Source organism: Hyposmocoma kahamanoa, unplaced genomic scaffold (genome assembly GCF_003589595.1).
Source record: "Hyposmocoma kahamanoa isolate Upper Pololo Valley unplaced genomic scaffold, ASM358959v1 94, whole genome shotgun sequence".
NCBI classification, from domain to species: Eukaryota; Metazoa; Arthropoda; class Insecta; order Lepidoptera; family Cosmopterigidae; genus Hyposmocoma; species Hyposmocoma kahamanoa.
The window spans coordinates 6,912,455-6,927,014 of NW_020654878.1; the positions used below are offsets into that span (position 1 = coordinate 6,912,455).

Consider the following 14,560-nt stretch of genomic DNA (forward strand, 5'->3'; position numbering starts at 1 on the left):
GAGGCGCACTGCCACAACGCCCGGCACCCTGAAACATAAGTTGACAAGTCCCATGTGCCTGTAACTTCACCACCACCCTTACCCTTCAAAGCCGGAACACAGTAATGCTGACATTACGGCAGAAATAGATAAGGTGGCAGTACTTCCCTGGATGAACTCTTTCACAAGGAGCTCTACTGCTACTATTTTACTTTTATGATACCAAGTGACGGGACGAACAAGTTGTGTGCCTGTTAATAAGCGACACGCCTGTAAAGACAGTTGCAGTGCCGAAAGATCCGAGGAGCACTGCCATTGCGCCCTTCACCCCGAGACATAATTTGAAGTTCCATGTGCCTGTAATTTCACCAGCACTCTTACCCGTCAAATAATGCTCACGCTACTTGCTTGGTGAGCAGAAATAGATAAGGTAGCAGTATCCCTCGACGAATTTTTTCCCAAAGGGTATAAATAGGTAAATATTATTTATTAATTACCTTATGGGTTTACGGCGGACGCTTTCTCGACAGAAATGACGCAAGTAGTATACGTTACTTATCGATAACGCTAACCATATTGTCTTATCGCATTCGTAATATTACGTAGCTACGTAATTTGAATGATATTTTTTATTTTTTATATATTTTATTGCTAGACAGTTTTAAACAGTGAAAATACTGGGGCTAAACTTCAATGAAAATACGTATTACAGCGTGTGTTGGTGTGACTTTGTTTGTAAAAATGTAAGTGAGCATTTGAACTCCTCACCTGATGGAAAGTGACGATGAGGTTGACGATGGAGCATGCACGCCTAAATAATGCCTATTCACTTGAAAAGGCCCAAGCTATAACGTTCAGGGTCAGGGTAGTCTGCAGGCAGGGAATTCCACTACATAGCCGTTCGCCATATAAATATGGAAGTATAACACTTCGTGCGAATTTTTGGAATATCCACACATAGGGGTGGAACCCAAGCCTGCGCCTAGTCCCGCGGTGATAAGAAAGGGGAAGGCGGAATTAAATCGTATAATTCCATCGCACACTCTTCGTGATATATCCTGTAAAATAAGACCAAGTGCCAGCATATGCCTAAAGAGGAAGGCCGAAATAATGGAGTTAGGTTTTAGCTGTTTTTAGCTGTTTGATTTGTCATGTATTAATGTCCCCATGAAAAGAAACATGTAAACTTGTAAACAGTTACAAAGCACATAGTAAATGATGATCATATAATTCAATATATATGTATAATGAAAGCAAATGCGTCTGATAACCTATAAGGTCTACCACAAAGATGCGCATGAGATGCGAGAACTATCTATTTTTGTTCTGCACCTCGAATAGTACTCGTAATTGATGCGCTTTGCAGCTGCAACTGTTTACGATCAAAACAAACACTATCAAAAACTCGTAAGGTTGTAAATTGAATGGGGAGTTTTGACAAAGCTATAGGTGGTGTGCCCAGACGCCGCGCGCCGCTACATGTTGTTGGTATTATGACTTTGAACATAATGAGGCTAATCAATCGTGGAATGTCAGATTTGTCGATGATGTCGAGTTGCTCATCAATTGCGTATATCATGTAATGTCTTAAATTGTTCATATTAACGAGCAAATCTAATGCACTGTAGTGGGGTAATATACCCAATCATTCAATTTGACAATCTATGATCTCCGTTCACGTTCCTCTTTTCATTTTGAAATTTATCCAGTTTAGAATTCACTAGAAATTAGATTTCTAGTGAATTCTAAACCTTTTAATTTTCTTTAGGATTGGATTGACAGTAAATGAGTTAGGGCAGGAAAGGGTAATTTCACGCGAGATGAAAAGAGGCGTCTAAAGTTACCGATAGCGCGGCGGCGGCTGGACGCAAATAACAGGTCTCCGGGAGTTCTAACGAGCGCCGGGTCTCACATATAATACACATTTGTTATACCTTGATTTTGACAGTTATATTAATAAAATAGAACACGATACAAAGCATATACTTTGATGTGTTTGAGAAGTGACTTGAGAAGGAAACCTTTGTCGGAAAGAACAAAACAAAACTATATAGAGAGTTGGTAATAAGACTAATGTCTGTATAAAGAAAAGTTGATCGTATCATTGATCTGGAAAGGAAGAGCAAAATGATAAGTTTGATGAATCACCACTACTTAACACTGAAACTACGAAGCGGAAAGGTGTTGAAAGATGTTGTCAACAAACATTAGCTACGCTATAAAAGATTCAACGTAACAGTAGGAAACAATGTAAACAACGTGCTACACGTAGACTCCTCAGGCAGTCGCGGAATAGCGAAACCGAGAGCGAGACGGTTATTCTCGAGTCTCGACGAAATTAAATAGCGGCAGCGTCAACAAAGGAGCAGACGAGCCATGATTTACGACCACCGCCGTTGCAGACCGAATTACATAAGATTGCAAATTACTGCGCCACTGGTGTTGTTAAGATAGATTCAAATTAAACCCTGGAAGTTATTGCATCAAGTCGATCAATGAATACTGAAATGCAGTGAAGTCAAACTTCGTCCAATGGCATCTTTAAAATAAATTTGCAGCAATCTTCACTTAAAATAAAAGTTCTCTATTCACTACACATGAAACTATTCGGATCTAAAACAACATTTATGTTTGTGTTTTCATTTCCAATAAGACAAAGTCGTCAATTTTCAGAGGACCTAAGCAATAGACGCTGACCTAACTTCACTTTATTGCATCAGAGCCCTCATTGAAAACAATAGACAGTATCTGATAAACACGTTAAGATTACAGATCATGACAGATGAGGTCAGTCGAAAGGAACACTAATAATGGTATTTGACATATTACTGTTAACGATACCAGCTTTACGACAGGTACACATTGACAAGACTTACGATTAAATGCTCAAGCAGAAACTGCATATAAATAGCTCATTGTGAAACATGAACTCTAAGGCACAATATCGTAACAATGAAATCGTGGGAAAGCACAGTACAAATCGGTAAGGGTCAAGTTGCATGCAATTGACTTACTCGTTCAAATATGAGGCATGCTTCTGAGAAATTGTTCAATAAATGAAAATGATATTAATAATATCCCGTTAATTAGAATTCATGCCTACGTGTTTCATTTCGCATAGATTAAGCAGCAGTCCTACATTTTCAGAAAGGCAATTTTCATCAGGTACCAGCATCAATACATACACGTAAAATATGTATACTACCACAGCGTTTCTCCAGTGAAACAATGGTTTGTGTTCTCTGCCGTTAATAGGACAACTTCGTATTAAAATGAGAATAATGTAAACGGTAAGAATGTCTTTTGAAAATTAACTCGACATCTCATTGAGTCAATCGCAGAATGTAGGTGTGTGGTATAAGATAATATACCACGCACCAGAAGGAGGCGAACGGATAATAGATTCTGATATATTAATAACAATGTTGTTGAATATAAGTATCACTTGTGTAAACATACTTCTCACTCTGCAGTCTCATCTAATTTGAAAACGTATTGTCTTGTAATATATAAATTTTAGTAGCTTTGCGTTTTCCGTGGAATTTGAATTTTAAACCTATTGAAAGATAAATAAATCAACGTTATCAGAAACAATCTTAGAGTATGGAAAAACCATAGTCTAAGGAAACAATAAATGAAAATGAAGGTTAACGTCTATCATCGCAACCACTTGAAGATACGTCGAAATGATGGAAAAACCTACCTTTGTCAAAATTATAGAGAATCTTGGACAAGTGAAATGCGTATGAAGATATCGTGGAGCATTACTGCGTTCCGGTGTTGTACGGTATGGGTGCTGGTGAAATTACAGGAACGTGTCGCTTACCGTCCCGTGTTCGTCCCGTCATTTTACATCATAAAAAAATTAAGATTAAAACTAAAAAAAAATCGAATTGCCGCAAATGTACCTAACATCAATTTAAAGAGAATGAACGAATTTGATTATAGGTATTTTCAACGTGAGCCTAGATTTTAGGAAGTGGGGTCAACACTTGTGTTCCGCAATCCGCGCTCTGTAAATTAATATGAATACAATAAGAACAGGTGGAGAAAATTTCACAGAGTTCCGACGTTGACAGGCGCCCGATGACAACGACGGGGCGGCGGGCGGCGCGACGCGTCGTTAAACTGCTAGGCAATTTGTAAATAAGGCTTCAGTTGAGAACCAAAATTTAGCAGGTTTTCTGTAGTACTTAAACATAAATATCTCCTATATAAAAATTATGCGCAAAGTTGCGTGTCCAATTCAACAACTGGAAACAACCCATGGGACTGTTGGGGCTGCCTCGACACTGTAGTGCCTCAGGGATGTTAGCTAGCCTCCGCGGCTAGAATTGATAGTTCGCAAGAGAGTGGCATCCCTGTTGGCCAGAGTGAGAGGCAGCACGAACAGTCTTCTTAAGGTGGTAGCACAGAGGATGGACAGCCCAATGCTTAAGTATAAGTATGAAAATGAACACTGCTTTCTACTAACATAGTTGTAAGTACCTACTAATACCATATGGACTTGTAACTGTCTGTAATAAATTGTTTTATTTCCTTTCATTTCATATCAAAGTTGAATATTTTATTCTGAAATAACTCGTTTTAGACTTTTATTTTGGCCTTTTTTCAGGATTTTATATGATAGGATAAAGTACATCCTATCGTGCAACACATTAGTACATTCTTTGGACAACATCCTTAGGTGTTTCGTATATTTTATCTAAGACCGTTATTTAATAGGAAATACTTAAACCAGTTCATCTAGCAAAACAGTTTTTCCCGCTTCTCCTCCGATGACTCGCCTTAAGCTCTTTTAATCTTGTTAAAACAGAAAGATGACGTCGCATCTAAATGCTATTTTATTTAATTCCCGTTAGGCTGCTAACAGACTTCATGTTTGAAGTTATTGCGTGAAGTCTTGATCAACTTCATGCAGCCGAGACCACGACTGCATGACATTGACAACTTCACGCATTAACTGCATGGAGTCGATTTCGGCTACATGAAGTCGGTTTCAACTGCATGCCGTTAATGCGTGAAGTAGTTATCCGAGACCCTGACTGCATATCAACCATTGTGTGTGTTGGCATGCAGTCAAGGTCTTGGATAACGACTTAAAGTTGATTACGACTTCAGGCATTAACTGCAAACATGCAGTCAATCTGTTAGCAGCCTTAGTTCAGACAATGGTTCAAAAATAAGATAGGGTGAATCACTTACATCATTGTCAATTGAGCAGTTATCAATATCATATAATTTAACTGTACGTTTTCAATTCTATATAAAATAATCGTAGAAGTGACGGCCGTTGGTGCAGAAAGGTTCTCGAATGGAGACCACGAACCGGTAGGCGTTCAGTGGGACGGATCCCTACTAGATGGACGGATGACCTGGTAAGGGATGCACACAAGGGATAACCGATGGGTGCACGTAGCGTCCGACCGGCTAGTCCGGTAATCTTTGGAGGATGCCTATGTTCAGCAGTGGACATCTTCCGGCTGATATGATGATGATGTTAAAATAATGGGTTGAATACGCTCTACACCGTTATGTATTCTTATTTAGTTATACAGACAAATATAAGGTTAAAAATACAATTTTAAAGTTTATTCAAAGTCACACGTTCTCATTGTAATAGGCGTATCTGTTGTTCACACAAAGCCTTTAAATTTTCAGTCCACTGGCTTTTGGCAGATCGCCATTTAAAATTAGTTAATATCTTCAGAGCGAGCTAGACTTTGAATGAATTTATTACATACAGTCTTAATTTATTCAATAACTTGTCTCTGAATGCATGCGAATTCCTAAAATATGGGATACTTTGATAACCTTTTAAGGTCGTAGAATCTATGGTAAGACCTATAATTAGTAACTTTTAACAGGAGAGTTCCCTGTGAAAGAGTTCGTCCAAGGAAGTACTGTACAAAAATAGGTAAAGACCTATTCTGCCACCAAGCAGTAATGTGAGTGTAAGGGTAAGGATGCTGGTGAAATTATAGGCACACGGGACTTTTCAAGTTATGTCTCAGGTGACCGGTGCAGCGGCATTCATTCTCAGATCTTTGCGATTTAATGCTCTGAACAGCACTGCAACTGTTAGGGACAGATGTCGGTTACCACCAGACGTACGACTTATTCGTCCCATCTCTTAGTATCATTGAAAAAAAAAATATTTTTTATTTTTTTAACTGAAATAATATTTGCTTTAACACAGTATAAGATTCTGTGTACTATTCTCTATATTCATTGCAGCTCAGCGTCGAGTCCATCTTCCAGGTGTTATGCAACAGGTACCTACGTAAAGGACGGATTTCTATACTTTTATTTATCGACTTATATCATCGAATCATTACGCACAAGAAAGATTTACGACATTGACATTTTGAAAAATTCCTTCGTGTCCGTAATGCCGCACGATTATCCATTTGTTTGCTTATGCCATCGAGTATATAACCAGAAATACTCGATGGCTCATGCTTTATTCAAAAAAATATTACGGTTCAATTTTGACATTAATGTATTGCAAGGTTGCGGTTGTTTTAATAGAGATCATACTTAATTACACTCAACCACACAAAATGTTGAACATGATCAAAGAAACGCTTATTACGCAAATGAATGAAAATGCTTAAGTAAAAACAGGGACATAGCAAAAGTGGCGACAAAGTTGATGGAAACGAACATGTTTTCGATAGACTGTTTTTATTTTACAAATAAATATTGATATTACAGGTTATGTTCGTAAATGCTGATAAATAAATATATTACGGAAAATTATTTGTCCAATACATTCATACGATAAATTCTAAATACCAGCCCCCGTAGTATGACTACGCCTGAATGTCGCGACGCGCGCGATAAAATTGAAATAAGCGCGCCCTATTGGCTATCTAAATTAGATCTGATTGTGACATAATTTTCCGTAATATTTTTATTTATCAGCATTTACGATCATAACCTGTAACATAAATATTTACTTATTTGTAAAATAAAACAGTCTATTGAAAACATGTTCGTTTCCATCAAGTATGCCACCACTTTTGCTATGTCCCTGTTTTTACTTAAGCATTTTTCATTCGTTTATTATCCCCGTTTACATAAACATTACATACAAAGAAATAACTGACACGGAACTAAAGAACTTCCTTATAAGCACACCCAGGTCCGAGTAAAGTTTGAGTCAACTTCCAAATGCTCTGCTTTTTTTCGCAATAAAGTTAAATACCTTGTTTATTAGGTTCTGTTTCAAATAACGCATGTATTTCCTTATTGGTGGTTAGTAAGTAGTAGTAGTAGTAGTAAGTAAATTGGTTTAAATACACTTTAGAGTTTCAAAAGTCAACCAAGTTATTTACACGCACATTCTTTTAAATAATAACTAACTGACATCTAACTGTATTTATACGAACAGTTAAAGATGATCTAAACTGTGTGATTAAATACATAATCTTGAACCTGTTCACTCGGTATCAAAATTAGATAACCGTCGGGGGCTGACTTTCACTGATCGTCGGCTGGTTTCACTTTCTCTGGCCCAATAATGAAATGATTCGACTCTTGCGCAACAATGGTCCTATCGATACAAACTAGTCACACGTGCCGATATTAACTCTATTGATTAAATTCAGGAATTAAGGAACTGATCGATGAGATAGGAAGTCTTTTTCTTTTGGACTAATGACTGTCAAATGGGTGATAAGAGGTAAAGTAAACACAAAGCAATTTTTGTTATTTGAATTGACCAAAATTCGCATAATAACCAAAATAATGAAAATATTATTATTTTGTTTATACAAAAGTCAGACAAAATTACAGTGGAGCTACAGAAATTAATTATCTTCTGGGTAATACGCGTAACAACGCAAGATATTATTGGCAAAAATTCAAGTATTTTACATTAGAAAATGCGAGTGTACATAACGCCCGGTCTTCCAAACCGACAATGACAGAACGTGCGATAATTTGACACAGCCATCTCACACAATACTCTACAATGTTTCATAATAATAACCTACATAGGAATGCTTCGTTTTCACGTTTTCATCAAAATCACAATGCTGTGTTACTGTAGTCTTTCTTTCCAACCTTTACTGTAGATTTAGAATGAATGGTAAATAAATGCATGCCTGTTAAGTAAATTAAATGAGTTTTAATCAAAGGCTTGGAGTTAGGCATGCTATAAGTTTCGCATTATTGAGTTAATTGTCAAAAAACTCTTCTAATTATGCTATGACGTAGCAATAAGCGCAAGAGCAATTCAAATTAATTTATTGCTTCAAGTGTGGTGAGTGGAATACTTGATGGTAATGTTTACAGAACAGTATATCGCACATTTAACCATTTCTGACGAGCAATATAGTATAAAGGAAATGTTTTATGGCTGAATAATGATGAAATGTTTTTCAAGTCGTGTGCCTGATGGTGAGGTACACGCCTGTCCATAACAGTCGCAGCTCAAGAGTTTTAAATCGCAAAGATCATGATTACAAGTTCAAATCAAGTTGACAAGTCTCATGTGCCTGTAATTTAACCAGCCTCCTTACCCTTCAAAACCGGAACACAGTAATGCTGACATTATGCTTGGCGGCAGAAATAGGTAAGGTGGCAGTACTTCCCTGGCTGAACTCTTTCACAAGGAGCTCTTACTGCTACTAAACATGTACACACAACATGCAGTGTAATGAGAGTAATGACTAGTAAAAACATGTCAAATTTGTAACGTTGTATTCCTAATTTATATTATATAGACTACAGACCATGTAAATACTTATAGACATATAAATATTTTCCAAATATTTCACTTTTGCATGAAATCATTCAATAATCTGTGGTTAAATAAAGTGATCAACTTGGACTGAAAAGATCTAATAGGTATGCCTTATCTGCAAAGACTGATTTGGACTATTTTTTCACTTCAGTTCTTATTTGAGGACAATGTAGGTACTAAGGACAATATCGCTTGGACCCTTCCAGTTCTAAGACTAATCGGGTTGTTACATACTTTGATAGACTTTAAACTATTTTTACAAAGCGTAATAATAATAGTAATAAAATATTAAAAAAATGTTTCGCCGCGTGTAGCCGACAGTAGGTCAGGTGTGTAGAGCGGTTACTCGAGACTCTTTTGCCCCAGTTACAGCCTTTTCGCTCGTTTTACACGCATAGTAACGAGCAGAACGACAGAGTTGTCGACTGAAGACCGGATCCGAACGACGGAAATACAAACAAATTTTAGCTTTGGACACAGACGAATAGGCATCGCTTTCGCTATTTACTTAAAGTACCTACTATTGCACTACAGAAGTAGAGATGCCTACAATACAATGCGATTGTGGACAGTTTCGTGTTCTGGAATCTACAAATGCCTATTTACGAACCTCAATATAACCGAAGTTAACACTAACACCTTTCTGGTCATTCTGCTTTAACTAAAATCTATAAATAATGATGTAGTAACTTAAAATGGAGGTTAGTTAAACTTCGAAGTGAATAGGTGACATAAAAATTTATTGACCTAACATTCCGCGCAAACCTATAGTAAACACATTTAAAAAATGTTTGCTCAAAAATTGCGTATTCAGTCCGCGAGAGGGAGATCTCATTTATATAATCTAGAGTTGACAGAGCTGAGATGACATGGTTCAAGTCCAGAGGTAATGCGAACCAGGCCACATCCGGCGCACAAGTTCCAACGAGATGCAGTGAACACATCGACATTGGAGATGCCGGATACTACGATTGCAGCCTCGTGGTAACTAGGTAACTAATTTGGTACAAGGCTAAATATATAGAAAATCCCAATTTGTCAAACTTTATGTTTCTGATACCAATTCTTAAACAGCCAATTTAGTCAAGTTACCTACTAGAAATTTTGCCTCACCTACTTTATTATAATAAAAACTTTGTCCAAGTAATCACAACAAAAAATACATAAGAAATTTGCGGTACTGACTGCGCCGTGGCGCAGGCACAGGCCAATGAACGGTGACAGGTGCCGCACAACCAATCCTGGTGAAGACCGATACTTTACGCGACTCAGTTAGAAATCGCTCAATTACATTTTACATCCTTTTCCGAGGCATCGCGGCCATGTTACGTCAGAGTGAGAGACAGGATTGAGGACCTTCCATTTCGAGAAACCGGTGCTTCGAGTAATCTCTCAATAGCCTTTGTTTACCGATCAGTCTGACCTGTTAGTCGGTCTTTTAGAGCATTTCCACGAATCGAGTAAAGATTTTTCTGTCACTTTGTTAAAAATGCAAAACAAAGCGATTTCGTCGATTGAAAATTTCCCTGCAGAAAGGTGTTAAGGGGTTCCGTTTTCAATAGATGCTTAGGGTGCCTAACAAGAAATTAGTACCGTCAAGGAACCAAAAGATTATCTTGTACTTGCCTGTTCACAAGTTTGTCTCTGCTGTATCTCCAAATAGACAATGCTTCTATTATATTTTAAAGTTCAGAAAGATAGGCCCACGCATTCCAAGAGGCTGTTACAACCGGAGTAATGTCAGTCTTTCATTAGCCGAGTGCATTCTCTTGCATACTAATATCCTTTCCGCTAACCGCTTACAAGTTTAAACCGCTTCAAGCTTTTGTAATGGCAGAGCTATCGTTTTCCAGGAAGTTTAAATACCACAATGTCATAGGTAAATTACCGCACTTAAAATTTTCATTCAGCTTTTAGACAGTCTTTTTTACAAAAGAAGTGTATCTTATTTTCACGCCTTGCTAAGAAGACAATCCTTGATACCGTTGGTTTTCACAAAGTTCGTTAATTATTTATCGGTTAAAATCTAGATTCAATCATCATCTCGATATCAAGTCCCAGTTATAAATTTAACAGATGTTTTGTGTGTTAGCTAAACGCGCCAATTCCCTTGTTTTATTTACGCAGGAAAATGTTGGCAATGTTCCCAATCACATGAAACGGTACTGTAATGATATCTTGATATTTTAAACTAATGCACTTGTTCATATCGGTATCTATATAATAAATATAAGTAATCTTGTATGGCGAATATCAAATTACACATTCCATAAACTCGTAACTATAATCCGATTTATGTAGGTGTTAGTCATATAAATTGCGGTTGACACGAATTCACATTGGACACTCACAATATTGATCCTAAGCTGTATTAGGACACATGAAAGGCCAGACGTAATTGAAAGAATCGAGCCAAAAGCACAAACGAAATAAATATCAAAAATAACACTTCCTTATAATCTCGTAAATTACAAATCTCTTCATCAATCGCAAAATTACCGCAAGTAATTTCCACGTACGCCAATTAGCCCACATAGAACGCGATTAACTACGGGATTTAATAAAGTAGCCTGGTCAGGCAGCTGGTTGGAGCGACCTCGACACCATTCTTTCATTTACACCGTTCGCTAGACCTAATTATGTACTCGTAGTACAGCAGATAGATCGCGATAGGAAGCGAGGGACACAGCCCGCCCGACCGGTTCATGGCAACGGCTGGTGCAACCTTAATCATTGAAGTAGAAGGAAATATTGCACCGATTTCCTTGAGCCGACACTCGCTGAGTGTTTATGATTAAAGCGTACGTTTTGTTTGTGTCAAAATTGTTCAAAACCCTAAGTTTATATAAATTAGGTTAGAAATTAAGACGACATTAGTGACGAAATGCTATATGCAGGCGTCAAAATTACTCCGGATATAAAACACCCAGTGCTCTATTAGTAGAAAATATATCAGATACGTGCGTGACTTTAAAGAAGTTTAAAACTGTTCTAGTTGCAGTGAGTCAGCGGCGTTATCGACTGCGAGACGTGATCGGTCACGGTGCTGAGGGTGCCGATAAAGAGCAAGTAACTACTTGCGTAAAATAGTGTTGTCATCAGTCTTACACATGTTTTACTGCACATATACCCAAAAGGTACTTGTGTATTTTCAAACACGTACTTTGCAGCGAAATGATGTTCCTAAACGTTTTAAAGAATAAGGAACAGGAGCACCAACAGTGCATTCCATTTAGTAGTGACTAACAAAACTATTGAATAAAATAATACTATCAGTTAAAGATGCTAATTGGTTCTAAGAGCTCATTAGGCCTTACTTCATATTTCTACAAATCATATTTCGACAAAGAAAGTGAAACAAATGAAAGTTGAGTTTGTCTTTGTCCGAACTTACCTGTGCAAACTGAGCAGAGATCTTGGTATGGTCCTCCTGATAAGTCTTCCGAGTTTTCCGTCGTTCGGTCATAAGAGACGTAAGGCGATCCAAAGCTCGAGATTCCAGTGCTTCGGCATTGGCACGAATAAGCTTGCTGGTGTTCTCCCACTCCTCCGTCATGGTGCGCCATGCTGACGCGATTACTGAGCCTGTTGTAGATTATACAAATGAGTATGTTTAGAGTTTTTAGGTAATTTGTAGGGTACATTTAAAGACCGCATTTTCTTCAATAATTAATGAAATTACATTTGAGTCTATGTGATTATTATCTAACTAACGACACAAAAGAAATTTGGGCGATCGTTTACTACCCTCAATATCTAAACTTCTTACAGCAAAACAAACTACTTCAAATTTAAATCTAACGGCCGATGATGGATTAACGATTTGCATTTAACAGAAATGCAATAAATGTCTATTCTATTCTAAATGCGTTTAAATGAAATATTGCTTAATAAATTCAAATTAGAATTCTAACCGTTTAGTTCCTCACACTTGTCCATTTTCTGTCCCTGTGCTGCCGCAGCGGAAAGCGCAAGAGCATATTCTCGGTCACTCTTCATCTTGGCTTGAAGACTCCGTTTCATGGTCTCCATTAGCCGCAGCTCGGCATCTTGGCGCGCCAGCAGCGCCTCGTGCGCCGCCCGCCCAGCACCACCACTTCCGGCAAACCCCATCACAACCCGCTTCACTTACAAACCCAAACACATCGCGTAAACAGCACTATTCACATCACACCCCGTTATCACCGGCACTGTGTTTTACGTCACAGAGAAATTCAATTTACGATCGACAACAAAGACAGAAAGGAAGCAGTCTTTCAACAAATCTAGCTCTTAATTTTTAGGCACTCGTTCATTACCCCGTGGTTACATAAAAACACTTCGTTACAAAAAAAATGGTATCGATAAAATGTTCAACGGATGTGAGCGCGTTCGATGCGAGCTCGGGAGCGATACGCGCGTCCACACAGCAACGTTGCGCGACCTGAATGCCATCTACAGCGCGTGCTAGCTGCCGTCTCATCGCCTCATCGTCGTCGTCACATCGTTGGTCGGCAGGAGTGGACCGTGTTCCTCATCGCAGCTTGTGCCTACCGCCCCGCTGTCTGTAAATTGTACCTACCCGTTATTTACTTACCAATATTCTTCTAAATAAAATATTATAACGCCCCACTGCTAGATATAATGCCCTTTTTGTAAAAATACCTATTCGACGTGATCTCCCAATATAGACTTTACCTGTTTAAATTCTTGAAACAAATAATTCTAAATACAGTTGATAGGCACAAGTCCCCTTTATTTTGACGATAAATTAACTTTGAGGAACCTAAATACGTAACAAATTTATTTTGAACGAATTATAACAGTATGCAGGTATATGTATGTTATACCATTTCAGACTCATCTGCAAAGAAACTCTGAATCCCTGTGCGAAGATAGATAACGGGGGTCCATTAGTTTCTTTGCAGCATGTATGCGTTGTTGTAGTTACGTACACGTATTCCATCGGGTAATATGCTACATGTGTATGTACGTAGAATAATGGCGTGCCTGTAGTGTATGTGGATGGAAACATTGTGATAGGTTGATCTCGATGCATATATCTCAACCAGATTTATGATGTCCCTAAAAAGGTCAAGTGAGAAGAAAAAATGAGCATATATGAACAGACCGTTGGGGTTACCCCAGTGGGAGTTAACAGCGTGATGGTACAGTGTACGTTTATAGGTGTGTAAACTAGTTATTACACATGATTGATAAATGATAGTAGCTATTAGCTAGCTCTATAAGTACGGTAATACACGTCCGATTTCGTGTCTGATGGTCGGATCCGACTATCGGATCGAATTCACTCAATACGTCCGATAGCCGTCCTATTCTTTCGTAAGACTTTTTTGAACTAACTGTAGTGTTGCCAATTTATGGTGAATTCCCCAAATACAGGGAATTTGCCCCCATTTGCCTAGGAAAATGCCCTCGCATTCTAGAATTTTATTTTATCTATATATTTAATTACATATCATTTATTTTTATTATTATTAATATCATATGTTTCAACATCGCACATACGCCGCTTATATAGCAACATTTATATAGAATTATTAGCCATCAGGTTATATGTACAAAATTATCCAGTAGACATGGGGAATAGCGTTACATTTCTATCGCCGTGATTGTCGTTCCGGTTCCAAAAAAATTACGGTGATAAATCACCGTGTTTTTGTCACGACTGTTACTTCCGTGACCTTGTCACGCCTATAACTTACATCACGATATACGGTTTTAGCCAGCGGCTTCTTTCTAATACTTATATCCGTTTTTTGTAGAATGATTTAAGTTTTTACTCCCTTTGTAATAAGTTTCAATTCCATTCAAAAAGTTGATATTGTA

The 14,560-nt window shown here is 37.9% G+C and overlaps 1 protein-coding gene across 6 annotated transcripts in view; it reads right to left on the bottom strand.

Moving 5' to 3' along the window:
* Positions 1-13,243, bottom strand: part of LOC113237882 (tyrosine-protein kinase Fer) — a 50,379-nt gene extending 37,136 nt beyond the window's left edge. For 2 of the 6 annotated variants that reach the window (XM_026474583.1, XM_026474582.1), the window contains exons 1-2: positions 12,646-13,241; positions 12,126-12,316 (exon numbers count right to left, since the gene is read on the bottom strand). In XM_026474583.1, the coding sequence (XP_026330368.1) occupies positions 12,126-12,316; positions 12,646-12,844 (390 nt within the window). In that variant the 5' untranslated portion in view covers positions 12,845-13,241. Of the gene's footprint in view, positions 1-12,125; positions 12,317-12,645 lie in introns of all 6 variants that reach the window. The other 4 variants (XM_026474585.1, XM_026474584.1, XM_026474581.1 and 1 more) reach the window with 3 other exon arrangements.
* Positions 13,244-14,560: the final 1,317 nt, after the last annotated feature.